The following is a 16,024-nucleotide window of genomic DNA, read 5'->3' on the forward strand; positions in this document are numbered from 1 at the left end:
GCTAGTAAGTGACGAGGTGTGCAACAGAATCGTGCGCGCACATGCAAACGATCTTAAATTCAAACATTCTGATGGCCATATTGGGGCGGTCTCTATCGATCACGCGGGGCTTGGCCTCCGTACGATACGCGTCTTCGAATTCCCTTTCGAAGTACCACCGGACGTAGTCACCGCGGCTTTCCAGCCCTACGGTAGAGTGATCAGCCATATGGCCGAAAAATGGACCACCTTTACAACGTACCCCGTTCTTAACGGGGTGCGACAGATAAAAATTGAACTGACCAAACATGTTCCGTCATATCTTGTCATCGGCGGATGTAGGGCGAGCATTATGTATGACGGTCAGCCACGCACTTGCTCTGGTTGTGGCCAAGAAGGGCACGTCCGGTCGGATTGTCTCCGACGACGGCTTACTCAAATCCCGACAGGTGAATCTATGACTCCTTCTACGGTGACGACCCTTCCTCTCAATTACGCCGAAGTTACACGGGCAGCAACCCTTTCTGATGCTGCCCACGTTAGTCCGATAGCCGCCCCCGATAGCGAGACCATGATGGCTTCTGCAGTACAGGATCCGGCCTCTACAACGGCGCCCCCACCTGAAGATAATCACCGACCGACCTTGCAAGAAGGCGTGGATGCTAGGATGGACATTGACCCACGGGTTGTGCCGACAGCGGCTTTTCTTCCAGACACCGGAGCAGCTGAAGAAATTCACCCACATTCAGATACTGAAACACACGTCCGTAAACAGCGTTCCACGCGAAAACACAAGAGACGGCGGCGTGCTCCATCGGACGATTGTTTGCAGCGATCGTCTGACATGGACTGCGGAAATTCCGACGACGGTACCGGCGCTACAGAGGCCGCTGTAACATCAAACTCAACAGATCGCCGTGGTGACGGCTTCAGCCCCTCCGACCCCACAGAACAGCAGGATCACAAGCAGACAGCCGCTGCCGATTCCCAGCCAGAAGAGCCGATGGATTCAGCGCCGAGTGCCGCAGCAGCCACTAACTGCCACCAACAGCCGATGGTATTTCATGGCGACTGGGCGGACGACTGTGAGGAACACTCCTTGCCCATCGTGTCGGACGACACGGGGGGAACTTTACCCCACCAATGTTGATCCTTTCCCGCCATCAGTTACAGTGACGAGACAGCCTTACAAGGGTATTGATGGCCAACACGGATGCTATGGATAGACCTAAAACTTATCGCGTTGCAACTATAAACATCAACACTATACGGACGCGCGCTAAGTTATCCTTGCTTCAGGATATGTTGAACTCTGCTTCCATCGACATAGCCCTTCTTCAGGAAGTGTACGTCGACGACTTCTCAGGCATGTACGGTTACGATGCTTGCGTCTCTCCAGCTTCCCCAACAGGCAGTGGTGTCGCTGTACTTCTTCGGGAAGGGATAGTGGCGGACGATATCCTGTTTCTACCTGGGGCAAGAGGAATGGCACTCACAGTATTGGGTGTCCGCATTATCAACATCTACGCACCTTCCGGGACGGACAAACGTCGCGAACGTTCACGATTCTTTGCGGAAGACGTCGCTCCGCCCTTCCAAGGCCGCCACGACCATCTGGTGTTTCGAGGTGACTACAATTGCGTACTGGCGTCCAGAGACCAACTCCCACGACATAATCCGTGCCCGGAATTCGAGACGCTAATTCGAGACCTGCAGATGGTGGACACTTGGGAACATCTTCACGGCCACCGACCGGGATTCACGCACTTCACGAGTCACTCTTCCAGTCGTATCGATCGGATTTATGTCTCACGCTCTCTCGCCGCTGGAACACAGGATGCGGAACTGTGGCCTGCAGCATTCTCGGACCACACAGCTTACATTTGTGCCGTCACCCTGCGGCGGCAACAAGTGTGGAGAAGCCGCAGCCCGTGGAAATTAAACATCGCTCACCTGTCGTACCCGGATCGCCGCCAAGCCGTTGAGGATACGTGGCATTCGTGTGAAAATCGCCTCCGTGCATTTCCCACATCGATCCGCTGGTGGTTGGACTGCGCCAAACCGGCACTGAGGCGAACGTTGATAACCTACGGTCGCGACCACGCTACTTGGCGAAGACATACACTCGACTTTTACTTCCGGGTCCTGCGCGACTGCGATGCTATGGCGCCGTCTCCGGAACGACAAACGGCGGTCCACCGTGCTAAGGCTCAGATCCTCGCTCATATGCGACGCCACCTAGAGGGGGTAGTCATCCGCTCGAGGACGCAGGATCGGATACCAAGCGAACGCCCGTCAATGTTCCACGTGCTTCGTGAACGTAAACGACGCCAACGAGCGCTGATACGCTTCATCGACACGGAGGACGGTCGTCGCCTCACCACGCAACAAGACATAAACACAGCGTTCTACAATCATTATTCCCACCTCTATTCCGCTCAGACCCCTGATCCGACAGCATTGGAGGACGTCTCTCAGACGATTTACGGCACCGTCACCCCAGCAATGGAAGAGCCCTTGATGGACGAAATTACAGAAGAAGAAGTGATCGACGCCATTAGAAAAGGAGCTGTCAACAAGTCACCGGGTCCTGATGCCCTCCCCTTGGAATTTTACCGGACTTTTCAATATTTATTAGCCTCCCGATGGACGGACATCTGTCGCGAACTACTATCCCCGGACGTGCCGCTCCCTGCGGCCTTTGTGGAAGGGATGATCATTCCTATTCACAAACCGTCCGGTGGCTCACGACTGCAGGACTACCGCCCGTTGACGCTATTGAACTGCGACTTTAAGATCTTTTCTCGACTGTTGGCGGCGCGGATACGCCAGACCTTACGAAATGTTATCTCACCCGATCAAACGTCATTAGGAGGCGACAATAATATTCAAACAGCACTCAGTGAATATCGTGACTTGATCTCACTGGCGAGGGCATGTCGTCTGAAGGGTGCACTGGCGGCAATCGATTTTAGTCAAGCTTTCCACCGAGTGGACCACGACTATTTGGAAGCGGTCCTCCAACATATGCGATACCCACAGCCATTCGTCACTGTCGTCATGCGACTACTCCGTGGCGCGACATCCAAGGTGATAGTCAACGGCCGACCTTCGCAGCCCCTCACCATTTCTCGATCGATACGCCAAGGCTGCCCTCTCTCCACTTTACTTTACGCTGTGGCCATGGAACCTCTCCTCTGCGGCCTGCGCCAACGACTAACGGGTATGACGTTACGAGGCCACACTTTCCGATGTAAAGCGTACGCTGACGACCTGGTGATTGTCATCCGCAACGGTGACGACACAGCTAGCGCACTGAATTGGATAGAGAAATATGGCATGGCCACTGGTAGTCGTATCAACGTCGCAAAATCGGTGGCGATGAACATCGGGCCGGATTGTCTGAGTACAGTGTCACCCCTTTACAGCTCAGAGATAGTTTGAAATGTCTCGGCATTGATTTTACAGACGATATACAACGGACCGCTGCTCACAACTGTCGACGGCTTTTACGAAATGTTCGGACTGGAATTGCCAACAACCGCCTACGAGCCCTGGACATCGTCCAAAGGACCCAGTATGTTAACACACATTTAGCGTCACGCATTCCGCACATCGCCCAGATATTACCTATACCGGTGATGTTAGCTCGCCGTATACTTGCGGCTTTTGGGTCCTTCGTGAGTTCAGGAATGCTTTTCAAGATCAAACATGAGACTCTCACCCTTCCCCCGGATCGGGGAGGGCTTGGCCTTTATCACGTTCATGACAGAGCGGTCGCCCTATTTGTGAGCACATTAGTCAAACTATGGCACCGCCGTCCGGACAGTTTGTCCAGTATGTTAATAGAAGAACTAGCGCCGCCCTCCCTGTTGCCGCCTGTGCCGATACACAATGTCCCCTCCTCGCTCTTCTACATCGGTGTCTTTTACCTCGAACTCAGTTACGTTCGACCTGCCTTACCAGCGACTCACCTGGCGACGGCAAAGGTGGTTTATAGGGTCCTGCAACGTGGACGACCCGATAACGTCGTGGAGAGGAAGCACCCGAACGTCAACTGGCGAGTAGTGTGGAGGACAATTCACCACGTAACACTGGACACTGACGTCACGGCGATGTGGTATATCACTGTCAACGGTAAGCAGGTGACCAGATCAAGGCTACATGCGATCCACATGGTCGACTCACCCACGTGCACGAGCTGCGGCGTTCAAGACAACGATGAACACCGTCTTAGCTGTGGCGAGTCTACGGCAGTGTGGAACTTAGTGAGGCAAATGTCAGCATACTTCCTTCGGGTAACGCCGAATCATATCGACCCCAAGACTATCCTATTCCCGGATGAGATGTATTACCCACGCACTAAAACTAATGCAATGACGTGGCTTCGTGGACATGCAGTGCATTATTTGTTTCAAGACGGCACTAAGGACACTTTAGACTTTTGGAACTATTTGCAGGAACGACATTGCAAGATCCTCCGTAACCCAAAGTATCGACAATATTTTTCCAATTTTTTGTGGAGTGCGTTCCACGACCCTCCACGTAGCTGGAACATCACGGGTAAGAGAAGCTAAGATTACAAGACGATGATAGAACAGTACACGGTACAACGTGGGATCTACTTTCATCATTACGAGAAGACATACCTGGATGATACAGCAGATGGAGAGTTTCGTTGTGAACCCTCACACTCTGTAGCAGTATTTGCCCCATTTCCTCTTTTTGTCCCCGGTGCGAAAAGGTCTTCGCAATTTTTGTTTTCCCATCCAGTGCAAGATGTAGCACTGGTTAATGGTGGTAAGGATTCCACCCTTCAGTTTTGCTTCATGGTTTCCTTCGCCCCGCACTTTGCTCTCTTTCTTTATGCCTTTTTCTACAACTATTAGCATGGTTTTAGTTATGTGCGTCACCAACTCGACCCAACGAGTGCACTTACTAGTTTTCAGTTCCTTACTGTTAAAAAAATACAAAAAAATACAAAAAAATACAAAAAATAAAAATTAAAAATAAATAAATGAATAAATAAACTATAAAAAAAATCACAATAATACACCAACTGCATCCTTTGTACCACATATCCCCAGGATGGGAGGGAGGAGACATCGTGGCCAGGCCTCGGGTCGCGACCCCTACCCACCTTGCCTCCGCCAACCCACTACCTGATCCATCTCCCCCCCCCCCCCCCTATTAAAAAAAAAAGTGATCAGTGCAAAAAAAAAAAAAATATGGTAGAGCACTTGCCCGCGAAAGGCGAAGGTCCCGAGTTCGAGTCTCGGTCGGGTCCACAGTTTTAATCTGCCAGGAAGTTTCAACATTCGATATGCTGATGATACATTTGTATTTGGTAACACTATCGAAGCATTATAATCATTAATGAATAGAGTTATTGTAACAGTTAGCGGTCAGTATGGGCTTGAAATAAATACCACAAACGCAAAACTCGTGGTCTTAAGTAAGGAAAATATTACAGGAGTCAACTTAATCATAAACCAAAGAACTATAGAAAGGGTAAAACAATATACATACCTTCGAACCATAATATATGAAAAGCAATCAAGATTCGCATTGGGAAAGCTAGAATAGTGTTTCAGGAAATGAGTGCTGTTTTCAAAAGCCGTAATTTAATGTTAAGGACAAAAATTAGACTTTTGCACAGCTACGCATATTCTCTCCTCCTATATGGGATAGTGACAGGGATCTTAAATAAAAACATGTAGAAGAAACTGGAGGCCTTTGAAATATGGCTTTACAGAATACCTCGGATCCAGAGAGTAACAAACGAAGATGTTTTGAGAAGAATGAACACTACACCTAAATTAATCAAGATAGTGAAGTGCCGAACGTTGCAATATCCAGGATTTATCTTACAGAACACAGATGGAAATGATGTTCTACAAAAAATGCTTCAAGGGAAAATCAACAGCCAAATAAGTCCTTAAGATGGCGAATATATTGGTTTATCAACTTTAGATGCTGGTTCATCATATCTTCAACAGAACTGTTCTGTGTTGCTACCAACAAGAGAAGAACAGCCATCATGATCACCAACATCCGAACCGGATAGGCACTGAAAGAAGAAGAGGCAACTGGAAGATATTTTTGAAAGCAGCATTAGGCATGATAATGTACTGTGTTTTCGGCGTTTCAATATATTTATCCAACACCTATCTCCTTGTCCAGGTCGTAAGACTGTCACAATCCTATTTAGTCTCTTTACAGTATGGAGAGTGTAATACAACTCTAGTAAAAATTGCTCAGAACACCTCCAAGTGGTCCCAACCAGAGGGAGTGTTCATGTAATATCATCTGACAAACTCATCTTCAGCTGATCTTGGTTTTATAATTACAAATGATCATGAATGCTCAGGTTCCTGATGAAATAGGCTTCATAATCAGGCTTTCCTTTTGTCAGTAGCATCGAGAAACATGTCAAAACCTGAAAATGAATAATGTTCCAGAGTCCAAGGGGGCCCCTACGGCATTCTGTACAGAATGCTCGGCTGATTGAGCCCCTCATTCAACTAAAATAGATCATAGATAGCTCAAAGAAAAAATTGTGTATCCTAGTTAGAACCAGCTCTGTAGATGATGATGAAATTGATGAAATGTATGATGAGATAAAAGAAATTATTCAGGTAGTGAAGGGAGACGAAAATTTAATAGTCCTGGGTAACTGGAATTCGAGAGTAGGAAAAGGGAGAGAAGGAAACATAGTAGTTGAATATGAATTGGGGGTAAGAAATGAAAGAGGAAGCCGTCTGGTAGCATTTTGCACAAAGCATAACTCAATCATAGCTAACACTTGGTTCAAGAATCATAAAACAAGGTTGTATACATGGAAGAATCCTGGAGATACTAGAAGGTATGAGGTAGATTATATAACGGTAAGACAGAGATTTAAGAACCAGTTTTTAAGTTGTAAGACATTTCCAGGGGCAGTTGTGGACTCGACCACAATTTATTGGTTATGACCTGTAGATTAGAACTGAAGAAACTGCGAAAAGGTGGGAATTTAAGGAGATGGGACCTGGATAAACTGACTAAACCAGAGGCTGTACAGAGTTTCAGGGAGAGCATAAGGGAACAATTGACAGGAATGGGGGAAATAAATACAATAGAAGAAGAATGGGTCCCGGCAGTAGACAACATTCGATTAGAACTACTGACGGCCTTGAGACAGCCAGTCCTGACAAAACTCTACCATCTGGAGAGCAAGATATATGAGGCAGGCGAAATACCCTCAGACATTAAGAAGAATATAATAATTCCAATCCCAAAGAAAGCAGGTGTTGACAGATGTGAAAATTACCGAACTATCGGTTTAATAATTCACGGCTGCAAAATACTAACACGAATTCTTTACAGACGAATGGAAAAAGTGGTAGACGCCGACCTAAGCGAAGATCAGTTTGGATTCTGTAGAAATGTTGGAACACGTGAGGCAATACTGACCTTACGACTTATCTTAGAAGAAAGATTAATGAAAGGCACACCTACTTTTATAGCATTTGTAGACTTAGAGAAATCTTTTGACAATGTTGACTGGATTACTCTCTTTCAAATTCTAAAGGTGTCAGGGGTAAAATACAGGGAGCGAAAGGCTATTTACAACGTGTACAGAAACCAGTAGGCAGTTATAAGAGTCGAGGGGCATGAAAGGGAAGCAGTGGTTGGGAAGGGAGTGAGACAGGGTTGTAGCCTATCCCCGAGTTTATTCAATCTGTATATTGAGCAAGCAGTAAAGGAAACAAAAGAAAAATTCAGAGTAGGAATTAAAATCCATGGAGAAGAAATAAAAACTTTAAGGTTCGCCGATGACATTGTAATTCTGTCAGAGACAGCAATGGACTTGTAAGAGCAGTTGAACGGAATGGACGGTGTCTTGTAACGAGGATATAAGATGAACATCAACAAAAGCAAAACCGGGATAATGGAATGTAGTCGAATTAAGTCGGGTGATGCTGAGGGAATTAGATAAGGAAATGAGACACTTAAAGTAGTAAAGGAGTTTTGGTATTTTGGGAGCAAAATAACTGATGATTGTCAAAGTAGAGAGGATATAAAATGTAGACTGGCAATGGCAAGGAAAACGTCTGTGAAGAAGAGAAATTTGTTAACATCGAGTATAGATTTAAGTGTCAGGAAGTCGTTTCTGAAAGTATTTGTATGGAGTGTAGCCATGTATGGAAGTGAAACGTGGCCCATAAAAAGTTTAGAAAAAAAGAGAATAGAAGCTTTCGAAATGTGGTGGTACAGGATGATGCTGAAGATTAGATGGGTAGATCACACAACTAATGAGGAGGTATTGAATAGAACTGGGGAGAAGAGGAGTTTGTGGCACAACTTAACAAGAAGAAGGGACCGGTTAGTGGGACATGTTCTGAGGCATCAAGGGATCACAAATTTAGCATTGGAGGGCAGCGTGGAGGGTAAAAATCGTAGAGGGAGACCAAGAGGTGAATACACTAATCAGATTCAGAAAGATGTAGGTTGCAGTAAGTAATGTGAAATGAAGAAGCTTGCACAGGATAGAGTAGCATGGAGAGCTGCATCAAACCAGTCTCAGGACTGAAAACCACAACAAAAACAACAGTTAGAAGAAAATTAAGGTCACATGGGTCCGCAAGAAGGGTAACAGAAGTGATCCACAAAACTACCGTCCAGTATCTTTGACACCAGGTACGTGTAATATTTCCGAACAGAATTTAGTACTAAACGAGTGCTTATTATATAAAGTGCGTATCCTAAATCCAGTCACAATTTGTGACTGGATTTAGGATTTCTTTGTAAGGAAGATGCACCATGTCATCCCGAATGAAGAGTCATTGACAGATGTAGAAGTAATCTCACCCCTGCCCCAGGAAAGTGTTTTGAGACCCTTACTGTTCTTTTTTGTATATAAATGATATGGCAGACAATCCTCATAGTAGCCTCAGACATTCACGCAGATGACAGTTATCTATCGTACACTATAGCCCTAATAAACCTACGTGCATTTTCAGCTATGTTTTCTTGCTACGTTTTCACACTTATTTATCAGCATACATTTTTGTATCAGGAGCAAATTCTTTTTCTTATTTCTTCACGCATTTCTATTCATTGACATGTTTAGGGGTATATTATGTTATGTAAAAGTAGTTTTTGTAAAAATGTTCTTACTATGAAAACATATACGATGTAAATATATGTTGTTAATCGATACAAGTGCTATGTTCAGTTAGTATTGACGTATTTCTGCTCGTTGACATGTTTATGGGTATATTATGTTGTGTAAAAGTAGTTTTTGTAAAAATGTTCTTACTATGAAAACATGTAAGATGTAAATATTTATTGTTAATCGATTCAAGTGCTATGTCCAGTTAGTATTAAATGTAATATGTGGCTTCAACGAAGTAGGAGAAGAAAGGTAATTGAGAGTGGAGATTTGGGTTGGAAATAGAAGTACGCTAGAGATGGCGGTTTTTATTAAAGGAAGTAAAGTGAGAACCTGGGTGAGTAGTACTCTGGACTGTGTTGGTAAAAAGAGGATTAATTGAAGTTTCGATCTATATATTAAACTGTGAAGTTAGCTTTCAGAGTAACTGCCACATGTTGTAAATTTTTGCGGTCTCGATGAGTAATTGTGGTGCCTTAGATCTGTTTGACGAATGCACATGAAGCTGTGGTTACTAATTGCACACGAGGATGGTGGATGTACCTATTATAGAAATTCAACTAGAGGAACGAGATCGGAAGAGTTGAGTTTTCTTTATGAAGATATGCGGGCCAGAAAGAAAAAGAGAAGGCTTCTAGAAAAGTTCAATGGTGGATAATGTCTACGCAAAAATTTGAGAAGTTTCATAACTGATGGACCTTGTATTTAGATGAACCAGCGAGAGAAGCGTGAAGAAACTGTTAGCATCAGAAGTTAATTATCTCGCTGCAAAAGCAGTTGAACATATTAACGGATTGTGGCTAACAAACAAAGTGTATATACACCTAATTATTATATTGCGTGAACATTCTAAGCGGAAACGTAATTACAAATATCAGATAATTTATGAGGACCTGTCCCAAGGCTTTAAATGTGCACATTCTCAATACAAATAAATTCAAGTGGGCATGTACTCTTCATCAACACAACATTGTGTTTATCGTGAAACATCCCACAAATTCCATCCAGCAGTTTCCTAGGCACTACCTACAACTATTATTATAACTCTGATGCCATCCAGAAGTAAGATGTTTGGAGGTAATCATTTTCAATGAAATTTATGCAAAATGGTCGCCGAGGGCCGCCACTTTTAGCAGCTATCGACATTCATCTACTACAGTAGAAGAACACAGATCACGTAGCTTGCAGCAGCGCAGATGGACTGACGTCAGCAGGGTATGAGGATACATCGCTGTCCGAAACAGCAATATAACAGCAGATTCATCATGCATTAAGAAAAAAAATCACTGCCGTTAACCATTTTAGCGGGAGTCACTAATGAATAAATCAGGGTTTCAGAGCTAGCTTTCTGCTGAAGGAAATTTAATATAGTAAAGACAGTCCATAACGATGGAAACTATTGGAAATTTTTAGCAAAACGTTTAGTACGATACCATAAGAATGGTAACCTGTCTCCCAGCCAAACTTTTTTGTTGATCTACAGTGCAGGATGATACAAAAGTAACTGTATCTACTTCCCAGGTGAAATGTAGGCAGCAAAACAAGAGTAAAATGTTAAGTGAGTTTTAGTCTGAAATTGATTTATTTCGGAGTAATGACGTAGAGTAGGTAGTCCTATCACACGCACAACACCAACAGTAGGAAATTAGTACTTCTCAGAAACGAACGACATCCAGAGACCCGAAATTCAGCACAACTACATGCTGCACATTTACCCCAAGACATGTACAAAATTATTTCTATCCAGACGATGATAGTGACGTGCTCGACATCTTGTCACTCTGTTCATCTCGTTCTGCGCAGTTGCACCGCCATTCTCAACTCACTACTGTAGTTGTGCTACATTCTCAGTTGCTACACCATACACGAGCTCACTGAGATAGCTACAAAAGCAGATGTCCAGGAAGGGGGTGGGGGTGTTACAAATCCAGAGATCTTTCAGGCCAGAGAACTGGTCCTGCGCGACCTACTCATTTATCGGGATAAGCAAAATTCAGATATTCTCTTGCCTCCTCAGTGATATGTGCGGGGTCACCCTCGTGCGTAAACCGTAAGTTTGTTGACGTAGATAGTGGGACATCATGAAGCAGACCAGCTAGTTCATGTTCCAAAAACTGTCGATTCACTCTACCAGTCAGGCGGTCCGAGTAACTGATTGACCACTATAATCACACCAGATGAACACTTCGAAAACGACGTTGATATCGTCGCGCTGTAGTTATGCGAGGTTTCTCATACGCCAACACTTGGATGTTACGATCATTCACGACATCCGCTCGGATAAACAGGAGTTCTCATACGTAAAAGGTACACGATGACAGAACATTGGATCAGGTGCATGGCTGTCGCTTAATCATTGACCAATTCTGAAGTCGGGGTAGTGTGCAGGTGCCAGCTCCTGTACCTTTTGCAGTCGAAATGGGTAAAACTGCTGTGTCGGAGGTGGCACCATACAGTTGGTTGAGGAACCCTCGCGGTGGCACTTGTATGGAGGGTATATATGAGCACCCACTCCACCCAGTTGAGGGCAACTTATTCGATGCGCACGACGAATGCCACATTCTCTTAAACGCTTGTCCACAGTTCTGAATGTATGATCTAAAAATCCGCGTATTCACCCCTCGAGTACGTTATCGCACAGTATACAACGACTGCAGTCTGTGAGCTACCGACCGGATGAATGGACGTAGAGCGTCTGGTTTCGCTACAGCCGACCGCTAAGACCGAGCGGTTCTAGGTGTTTCAGCCCGGAACCGCGCTTTTGCTGGGGTCGCCGGTTCGAATCCTTCCTCGGGCATGGATGTGTGTGATGTCCTTAGGTTAGTTAGGTTTAATAGTTCTAAGTCAAGGGGACTGATGACCTCAGATGTTAAGTCCCATAGTGCTTAGAGCCATTATGAGCCGCTACACAACAACAACGCATTACAGTACAACGACGTCAAGTAAACAAAGCTATAATAATAAGCGAATACTAGGGCTTCATTAAGAGACACACAGTCACTCCATTCAGCGACATATATACACATTTAAAATAGTTTTGCATCACTTCGATTCCGAGACTTACAGAGCCTGTACACAAAATTGGAATCAACATTAACATCATTTCCGCCCTTTTTATTGCTCATGAAAACCACACATTGCATGTTGTACCATCATACAGCGGGAGCTTCAGAGGCGGTGATCCAGATTACTGTACACAACGGTACCTCTGATACCCAGTAGCACCTCCTCTTGCATTGATACATGCCTGTATTCGTCGTGGCATACTATCCACAAATTCATGAAAGAACTGTTAGTCCAGATTGTCCCACTCCTCAACGGCGAATCGGCATAGATCCCTCGGAGTGGTTGGTGGGTCACGTCGTCCGTGGACAGCTTTTTTAAATCCATCCCAGGCATGTTCGATAGGGTTCATGTCTGGAGAACATGCTCCACAATCTAGTCGAGCGATGTAGCTATCCTGAAGGAAGTTATTCGCAGAATGTGCACGATGGGGGCACGAATTGTCGGCCATGAAAACGAAAGCCACGCCGATATGCTGCCGAAAAGGTTCCACTATCGGTCGTTGGATGGCATTCATGTATCATACAGCCGTTACGGCGCCTTCCATGACCACCAGCGGCGTTCGTCGGCCTCACGCGATGCCCCCCAAAACAGCAGGAACCTCCATCTTGCTGCACTCGTTGCACAGTGTGTCTAAGGGCTTCAGCCTGACCGGGTTGCCTCCAAACACGTCTCTGACGATTGTCTGGTTGAAGGCATATGCGACACTCATCGGTGAAGAGAACATGATGCCAGTCCTGAGCAGTCAATTCGGCATGTTGTTGGACCCATCTGTACCGCGCTGCATGGTGTCGTAGTTGCAAAGATGGCAAAGATGGACATCGCCATCGACGTTGGGAGTGAAGTTGATCACCATGCAGCCTATTGCGCACTGTTTGAGTCGTACACGACGTCCTTGGCTGCACAAAAACCATTATTCAACATGTTGGCGTTGCTGTCAGGGTTCCTCCGCGCCATAACCCGTAGGCAGCGGTCATCCACTGCAGTAGCAGCCCTTGGGCGGCCTGAGCGAGGCATGTCATCGACGGTTCCTGTCTCTCTCTATTTCCTCCATGTCCGAACAACATCGCTTTGGTTCTCTTCGAGACGCCTGGACACTTACCTTGTTGGGAGCCCTTTCTGGTACAAAGAACCAGTACAGACGCGATCTAACCGCGGTATTGATCGTCTAGGCATGGTTGAAATAAATACAACAGGAGTCGTGTACCTACTTGCTGGTGGAATGACTGGAACTGATCGGCTGTCGGTCTATTCTGTGTAGTAGACGCTGCTCATGCATGGTTGCTTACATCTGTGGGCGGGTTTAGTGATGTGTCTGAACAGTCAGAGGGACGTTGTCTGTAATACAATATCCACAGTCAACGTCTATCTCCAGGAGTTCTCGGAAGCGGAATGATGCAAATCTTTTTTGATATGTGTACGTACAATTATATATAACGTATAATTGCCTTACATCCACAAAAAGATTTATTCTTTGGCTGCATCATCGTCCTCAACGAAGGGTGACGTCCTAAAAAATAAATTATTATTTTTCCCATTTCCCGGTTCCGACGAGAATATTCGAGAGGTTCCCCTTGGTTGTAACGCGTATGCCGGAACAGGTAGGCTTCCCCCACTTATTCCCAGTTTAGAACCCCCATCTGCCAGACTGTCAGTTTGTCTGATATTTGGCTGAAGAGAACCCTTTAATGGGCAGGAACTCGAATAGCCATCTGTACTCCTAGTAGTGGAAAATGAAAAGAATAACATATCCTACATGTGACATTAACTACAGACACAATAACTTTGGTTCACTGTTCTTGCGTGTTTTTATCTAAATTGCCATGTGATTAAATTCAACCATAAGTTCTTTTAGTGTTCTTGTAGCGCGTATGAATGAACGATTGGCCATATGAATGTATGTAATACAAGCATTTTAAAAGAGAAGGCAGTATTTGTCTAGAGGAAGGTAAAGAACCCTCAGTATTGACAACATCAAAGATGATGTAGTAACTTATCACAAGGTATAGCAGATATATCAGAAAATAAAAGTAGGGACTGAATTCAGTTAGGTGTTTTAATACAGCGTCAAGGAGATGCTGCAAAACATAAACTGTTTAGACCAAACTGTTCCATGAAAGGCTACATTTCAAGAACTAGTTTTAAATGAGTAATCTAGGAGTATACTGTGACCCCCTACTTATTGCTCCTAGAGGGCCTTTGAGATAACATTAGACTAATAACAGCACGCACAAAGACGTCTAAACAATCATTATCCCAGCGCTCCGTACGAAAACGAAATAGGAAGAAACCTTGATAAGTGGGAAGTACGCTCTGCCAAGTACTTTACAGCTGTTTGAGGAGTATAGCAATTTATGGAAGCAGATGTGTCTAGCAGCCAAATGGTCTAGAGGTTGCAGGATATTCACAAAAAATGTAACTCTAACAAATATCCAAAAGTCTTAGTTTTAAACATGGCCGTTATTCGGCAACCGTATGCTAGCTTCAACATTAGGCTTATTCAGCTATCCTGCTGCAAATTACTCTTTGGTACATTAATCTAGGCTTAGACACTTACTAATGGTGTCTTCATCAGAACGAAATTTTAATAAACGGTAAAACTACATTGCACAAAAGGAATAGCCCTATTTTAGAGACCTGAGGATAGTTGCTCTAAAATCGGACCATTGCTTTTTCACAATGCAATTTTACGGTTTGTCAAAATTTCATTGTGATGAAGACACCATTAGTAGGTCTCTAAGCCTAGATAAATGTACAATCCATTAATTTGCAACCGGTTGGCTGTATACTAATGCTGGAATGTCCAGAGACCCAAAAGAATACGTTTCAACGAAATGTATTACACTCGAAACGTTACGCGAGTAAAGAAACGACGAAGTCAAAGAAAGTATGTCTAAAATACACGGTATTCCAATAGAAAATAACATATTTTTTAGAAAAAATTTAACAAGAAGAAAGATACGCCTGTGAAACGGTGGCTTCACTCTACCATATAGCAATTAAAGGTATATGTTGCTATTTCTTCCTTATCGATTTTAAAATGAGACCAAAATTCAAAACAAAGGGGCATCTTGTGACACTTTATTTAGTCATGAGTTTAAGTATTTTTTGGTAGCAGCTAATTTCTTAAGCGTGTGTTCTAAATTTGGATATCTTTAAGAGCGGTGTTAGCAATATGAATCACACTGATACACCATAACGAACTATAGATATTGTCAGTATAAAGAGATATTTCTATCACAAACAAAAAAGAATTATAATCAGTGCACAGTACTAGAAGGCAGACTTTATTCGTTTTGCAGTAAAAGGTTTCTGGCCGTGTCGTGCTGTAAAAAGCAAGGCACGCCAAAAGCTTTCTCAGAATCGTCAATCTGATGCAATGTTTCCTTCCGTCTTTCCTTCCTCTCCTCTATCGACGCACCACACATCGTCGTGTTGGATATTTCTTTGATGTCTACGGCGTCGTGTTTGTGTAGCAACGTTTCAGCGGCCGAGTTGTTTTAGGACTTTTTGATGGTCTGCCTTTTTGTTGCTACACTCTGGAGACGACAACCAGTTTTTTTTGCGCCTGCGTGAACACGGAGCCGAAGTGTAGTCCGTCACAAAAAATGCGGAGAAACTGCAACACCGGCTTCATCAATATAATGCAGAAGCGGGATGAACGTCAACAAAGGACTCGAAAAACACACCCCTGCGTGTTTCAGAAAAACGGATACACAATCTGTTCACGTGACTGATTGTCAGACGGTGATTCACGTAACTTACGCTTTCCGTGCGCTTATTGAATGAGTTTTTTGTGGAATACACGAATACCATTAGGAGAAA

At 44.5% G+C, this 16,024-nt stretch overlaps 1 protein-coding gene across 1 annotated transcript in view; it reads left to right on the forward strand.

Annotated features, from left to right (window-relative positions):
• The first annotated feature begins 436 nt into the window (after positions 1 to 436).
• The window catches only part of LOC126181874 (zinc finger CCCH domain-containing protein 18-like), a 98,996-nt gene continuing 83,408 nt past the window's right edge, over positions 437 to 16,024 (forward strand). Inside the window, exon 1 of the mRNA XM_049924809.1 lies at positions 437 to 1,036. Coding sequence (XP_049780766.1) covers positions 437 to 1,036 — 600 coding nt within the window. The remainder of the gene's footprint in view (positions 1,037 to 16,024) is intronic.

This window comes from Schistocerca cancellata, chromosome 1 (genome assembly GCF_023864275.1).
Source record: "Schistocerca cancellata isolate TAMUIC-IGC-003103 chromosome 1, iqSchCanc2.1, whole genome shotgun sequence".
Taxonomy (NCBI): Eukaryota; Metazoa; Arthropoda; class Insecta; order Orthoptera; family Acrididae; genus Schistocerca; species Schistocerca cancellata.